General features: G+C 40.1%; 1 protein-coding gene across 1 annotated transcript in view; it reads left to right on the top strand.

The window, feature by feature from the left end:
- ARHGAP28 (Rho GTPase activating protein 28) overlaps positions 1-1,145 on the top strand; it is a 30,908-nt gene extending 29,763 nt beyond the window's left edge. Inside the window, exon 14 of the mRNA XM_010183022.1 lies at positions 1,054-1,145. Within this exon, the coding sequence (XP_010181324.1) occupies positions 1,054-1,145 (92 nt within the window). The remainder of the gene's footprint in view (positions 1-1,053) is intronic.
- The last annotated feature ends 4,980 nt before the right edge of the window (positions 1,146-6,125 follow it).

Genomic DNA, 6,125 nt, shown 5'->3' with positions numbered 1-6,125 from the left:
GCAGGAGTCACAAAGCAAAGTCTTTATTACTGAAGATATATTCATACAAAGCTGATTTTGATTCGTGACTTGTTTTGCCTGGCTAAACAGGATGACCAACTGACCCCAAAACAGGAGAAGATCCTAAGGGCCTTGTAAAGCAATCTTAAGTATTTCCTCCACGCTTTTTCAAAAATCTTGACATTTTATTCGCATCTTCACTTAAAGTTATTTTTATAGTCCTACATGTTCCAGGGTACCTTATTCCCTTGATTATGCAGTAATTCATTTATATTGCTTTCACTTTAATGAAATCATTAGGACCTCAGTGACCTTGTAAGGGACTGTACAAAAAATTTACCATAATCCTTTGCGTCACAGCAGTGTAACCTCCCCAGTTAAATGGTGTCATCACCCAGTGTAAATACAACAGAATCGAACAAATCAACTTAAGAATTTATTGCTGCTTTATTCAATTAAGAAGCACCAAATGCTGTGGCAAAGGGAGCAGGGACTCCCCAACCAACTCATCTTCCCAGTCACCTAATGAGACCCATAAACTGCCGGCCTTCTGAGGGCTCTTTAGCCAGCGAAACAGCAACTGCCAAAAACCTTGATATTTCTTTGCAAGGTTCTAGCTGGATGGGAACACATGGTTTACAGAGCTACTTTTTCAGCATTTAAAAATAGTGTAGAAACAGTGTCAGAGTTGTAATTCCAACCCAGTAAATCCAAAGAAATAAAAAAATACTGTGGCACTTACAATAACAGTGTTGTTAATGCTTTTAAAGCAACCATAATATTTGGTCACAATTTGCCTAAATGCCTTGTCTATAACTCAGAGGAACACAGGGCATCCTGCCTGGAAGTGAAAGTGAATTCATTACTTTCACTGAGTAAAATCACTAGCAAATTTACCAAAGCCCCTGCCTGTATGTCAGCCAGGACACACCAAACGAGGCTCGCTTTGTGCAATTTGGCAACACCTTCAAGGACATTTTAAACATAGTTCTGTCCTGTTTACTGACATGCTCAACACGTCCTACGATTCATAGCTGTTGGTTTCCATTTCAGGTCAGCACTGTTTGGATCCAGATGCATACATGTTAGATGTTTACCGTGTGAACCCTCAGGCAGAGTGGGTGATAAAACCAAAAGCGAGCTGAAGGAGCAGGCTGTGGTGTACTGGACAAAAGCCAAACGGATAACAGTGATGCCTGTCATTTTAAGAAGCTCTTGGCAGGGACGAAACAAAACAGTAGCTACAGGACATCATTCCTTCCTACTGTACTGTCCAACTGATATTCACTGTGTACTACTTTTGGTAGAAGCATTATCACCCCAGCTTCTGGACCACCTGAAAATACCACATCAGTTATGCTTTCATATGGGCTACACTTGCACCAGCTGGCCCAGGAGTTAAGGAGGATAGGCCAAGGTATGGTGTGCAGAAGACAGCCTATTGCCTATGGAGTTGCTTATTTCCTGACCTCGTGTTGGAACATGAATTTTTGGAAAGAATCCAGGGGCATCCAGTGGATGCACGAAACACTACCGACCACAACGTAACACACAGACATCAGAGACATTCAAGAAGAGGCGGTATCTGGCAAGTGTGGAAGAGAGGAGCTGGACCTGCAGCGGTGCCAAGACGTAGCTGTGTGACAAAAATCAAACCTTTCTGTTGAAAGTAAACCTGTACAGTGTGCATTACTGCAATATTTATGTCTCTCAATCACTCCTCACGAGTACCTGATGCTGGGGGAGGGAGGGAGGCAGGGGGAAGAACTACTGTGCAGACAGCTATATTGCTTTATGTATGTACCACTGTATATTACTACCAGTCTTCCAAAATCGTCTGTCTGGATCACATTATTGTGTGCGCTTGTATGCCACAAACCATTTTTTCCACCCTTCCCCTATCACACACACAAGCTTCAGGAGACAAATGCTAGGTGAGATGGGACGTGTTCCCCTGGCTCCATCTTTTACTTGATACTCTCAGATTTTAGTCTGTGTAATGCCATAATATGAGACATGTGTTAGTGGTGTCACTTACAGCCATCAACTTTTTTGTTAAACGCTATAGTTTCTTCATTTGTAACCTTTTTTTTTCCTTAAGTTTATTTTAGCTTTAATAGGTAAGCATCTTTTATACTATTCATCTGCCTTGAGAAGATCTTTGGATCTTGTATAACACAGCATGGAGAAGAAAAAGAGCTTCCAATGAGCAGAGGGATTTATTACTCTTACTTAACATTTACACATTAAGGCTGTAAAACCATAGCCAAACTAGGCCCAGTTGTGCTGGGGGTTTAACAAACACCCAGCAAATTGCAGCTCCTTTTGCAGATGGTGTGCAGTCTATGAAAACACACAGGCTGGCGTGAGAGCACTGGCCTGCAACTGCACTGGGAACACAGCACAGCAAATGTTAGACAGTTTGTAGCCCATCACAAGGGCAAGCACCATTCTTCACCTAATCCTCTGGTTTGAGTTATACTTTATAGAACTATAAAGTAGTTAGGGAGTAGGGAAATCACAAGTCTCTGGAAAACCACAAGTATCTTTGTCTTACACAAAAAATGGGAAATAACACCTTCAACTGCACTGCAATGTCACTGTCACTGGATGACGATGTTGCACAACGAATTCACCCACGGTCCCAGCAGTGGGTTTTGTTCCTGATCTGGACACACAGCTGAGGCAGCAGCTGGTGCTCTGCTTACCAGGTAGCAGTGTAAAAGTCCTCCAGATGAACAGTGTGCTGTCCTGCAGAGCAAGCCCGTAACTCGTGATGCTCTGCTGAAGCTGTGCAACGAAGATCTGCACATTCTAGAAACCCTACTTCTGGCTCAAAGTTAATGGTGTTCTCCAGTAGTTGACTTTCATTGTTAGTGTTCAGTGAAAGAAACCAACACTCAATCAGTCATCTTACCAGCAACAATGTCCACAGATGGCAGATCCTGTCTTTCTTTCCTACCTTCTTGAGATAAAAAATGATAAAATTCAGCAGCATTATAATTTTCCTTTAAAATGCTGACATCTTTAACGTTTGGTTTTTTTTTTAACCTCCTTAACACTAATGAATGCATAGTTGCATTCAGAAAAAGACCAGGACAGTTGTATTATAAGATACACTGCTTATTTTGACAACTATTTATTTTAAGTATATGAGCAATAGTAGATCTGTGGTTTGTTCATAGGACTAAGCATAATGTTTTGTCAAGTGCTTTGCTCCTGATTCCCTTTAGTCCCCTCCAAGGCAATGGACAACTCTTTCTACTATGTTGCCCTTTTCTTTTAGCTGTAAAACAGGATGAGTACTTCCTTATAAAGGTAACAGGAGAATTAGTTGAGTTAAATTCTGCTCTCATATCTCAGCAAACAATTCCCCGAGCAGGACAGGAGTTATAAACATCCATCTAGGAAAGACAAACTCAGCAAAGGGATTTAATGTGGAAAGTGCTTTGAATATGAAGAGCATCATATAAATGCTAAGCATCACTGTATTTATAGCCAACTGAAGAGCTTTTATGACTATACAGAAAGCCTAAACATTAACTAAAGAATTTGAAACGTCGTAGTAAATGAGATAACTCTTTCTACAGTACCTTCAGACAGATACACTGACCTCCTTTGTTTTGCCCACTCACTTTGGTCTGTGTTCTCAATGACCGTGCAAGGGAAAGTACAGAGCACCCATGTGCTCACACTGTGACTTGCCCAACATGTTCTGGATGCTGAAGTGAGGACTTCTTCAAAATTATTTTGGAAATAGATCTCACTGTATTCTGTACAGGATAGAAGGGTTTTGAGAAGATTTTCACCTTTTATCACTTTGCAGCTTAGGAGAGCCAAATATGATAGAATGAAATCCATCGTGTGAACACTTGTTTTATACTAAAATTGCCTATAACTTTTAAAGACATGCATATTAGCAGATGAACTTGATTCTATGTACAGTGCCCAGACTACTACAGCATGGCCAAACACCTGCTGTCTCTGAAACAGAATGGCAAAGCTCTTTTTTTACAAGTGGACCTAATGACCCATGTGTACCGTGGTTAATACTGTTACACATTAAGTTGTTTTGTGTTGTTGTGGTACACTAGCTTGATGTAATATACAGCAGACAAACCGAACAATCTCTACAACATCTCTGTATATGAGGTCTCAACTTTAGGCCTTCTCTTTCAAAATGCTGGGGCAGGCACCTGAATGTCGTTCCTCCTGGCAGCAACTGAAGTCAAAACCAAATTACGATAGGATTGTCACCTAACAAAAAGCAACATATGTGGAAAGCTATTAATAACAAAGTGGTATCAAGCAGGAAGAAACTTCTTCAGCAAACTCCAAAGATGCCTTGAGCATTTACGTACTCCACGGTTCTACAAAGACAGCATTTTGCGTATCAACACAGAAAGAGAGAAAGAGAGAGAGAGAGAGAGAGAGAGAGTGTGTGTATTGCAAAAGTAGGTGTAGTAAACAGATTGGAATGCTCTAACCTGTTTATACAGCTAATGCCATCAGAATGTGTGCATATGTGCAAATGTGTCTGTGTCTACGTATAATATTAACTACCTCACTCTGCATTTTCCAGGAAAAATATTTTGGCTTACAGGTTTAATATTCCAAAACTTTCTATTATTAATTTCACCTTTCCACTAGCCTTTTCAATTGATAAAATGTTTCTAAGGGGCAAGATTTGGAAATAGCAAAAAAACCCCACCAACTATTAAAAGACATATTTCCGGATATGGATGAAATTGTATCCAAACCATGTTGCCTCAATTATTGCTTGGAATGTGAACCTTATGAGATCAGATCTTGGGGTTAATAGGTAACAAATACAAATATACTGTGTTTCAGTTTTTGTTTTTTCAATGGCTTTCCATTAATGTGTGTCTTCTCTGGAAAATAATACAATGCCACTAATCAAAGCAAAATGTTTGTATGTACGTTTCCCTTACAATCCTCATTATGTTACGTGTTTTGTTGAAGTACGCCCACACATAAGTGTATTTGTACAGCAGAATGCGTCCATTGTATTGTACCTATGTCAAAAATAAAAACAATACCAACAAAAGAAAGCTCTTCAAATCTAATCATGGTTTTCAGACAGAAGCAGGTAACAGAAATTGCAAAAAGTAGTGGTGAATGTGTCTTAAAAAGCAACTCTGTTGTTACAGCAATGCAAAGGACCACATTCTGCCATCCTTGCTCAAGTGAAGCAGTTGTTCGCTCCAGGAGTTCTTCTCTTGGGCTACCTCAATGCAAGGTACAAAATGACATTGCTTAGAACCCCGCCTTATTGAAACCAATGACAAACTGCCTTGGGGTTTCATTTGAGCTAGTATTTTTTAAACTAGTATGAAATACATAGAGCAAAACTGGCTTTAGAACAAACTGTAAAAATGTATAGTGAAAGCCAAACAAAATTGGAAGGAGCAAACAAAAATCCTGCTAGTTGAGAGAGAAAAAAAGTGACTTGTAAAGAACTATGTTCATTATGTAGCTAATGAACGGATGCTATGGTTATTATATAGTTGATGAATGGATGTCCTTACTTGAGTCACATCGAATGCATGTCCCCAAAACCTGGCTCAAGCATAACTACTCATTTCAGAGACAAGAGGCAGGCACAGCAGGCAAAGGTAAAGACAGAACTGCTGACTGGCCTGTGAATTGGGAATCGCAAGGCACCAAAGGTGCTTCCTCCTGTCCTGTAAGAAATACTGTTTTCCCAAGAAAGATGCATTAGTTCTCCTTGCCAAAATAGTTGTTCCCAAGCCAGACCCAGTTTCTTCACCAACACAACATTTCATATGCGTGTCTGTGCTGTGGAGTTGCTGCTTGTCCTGCAATCGGTTACATGAAAGCATAAACAGGAACATAATCCTCCTATACAATGTGGCTATAGCAGAGATCAGAAGCACTGGATATTAAGGGAGAAGGAAAAAGAGATTGGAGCTACCATATAAATAAGAAAATTCTATTCATTAGCATCTAAAACCTTTAAAATTATGCCTTCGGTCTCCTGCTCCCTCTGCTGGACTCTATCCACCCGTACTTTTCACTTCTTAGCCTTCTGGCACTTCTTCTAAATGAAATGTAGGCACAACTGAACTGCATGAAATAATGCA

The sequence above is a fragment of the Mesitornis unicolor genome, unplaced genomic scaffold (assembly GCF_000695765.1).
Source record: "Mesitornis unicolor isolate BGI_N332 unplaced genomic scaffold, ASM69576v1 scaffold40524, whole genome shotgun sequence".
In the NCBI taxonomy this organism is placed as follows: domain Eukaryota; kingdom Metazoa; phylum Chordata; class Aves; order Mesitornithiformes; family Mesitornithidae; genus Mesitornis; species Mesitornis unicolor.
The sequence above is the reverse complement of the archived record's forward strand: the minus strand, read 5'-3'. Positions and strand labels throughout refer to the sequence as shown.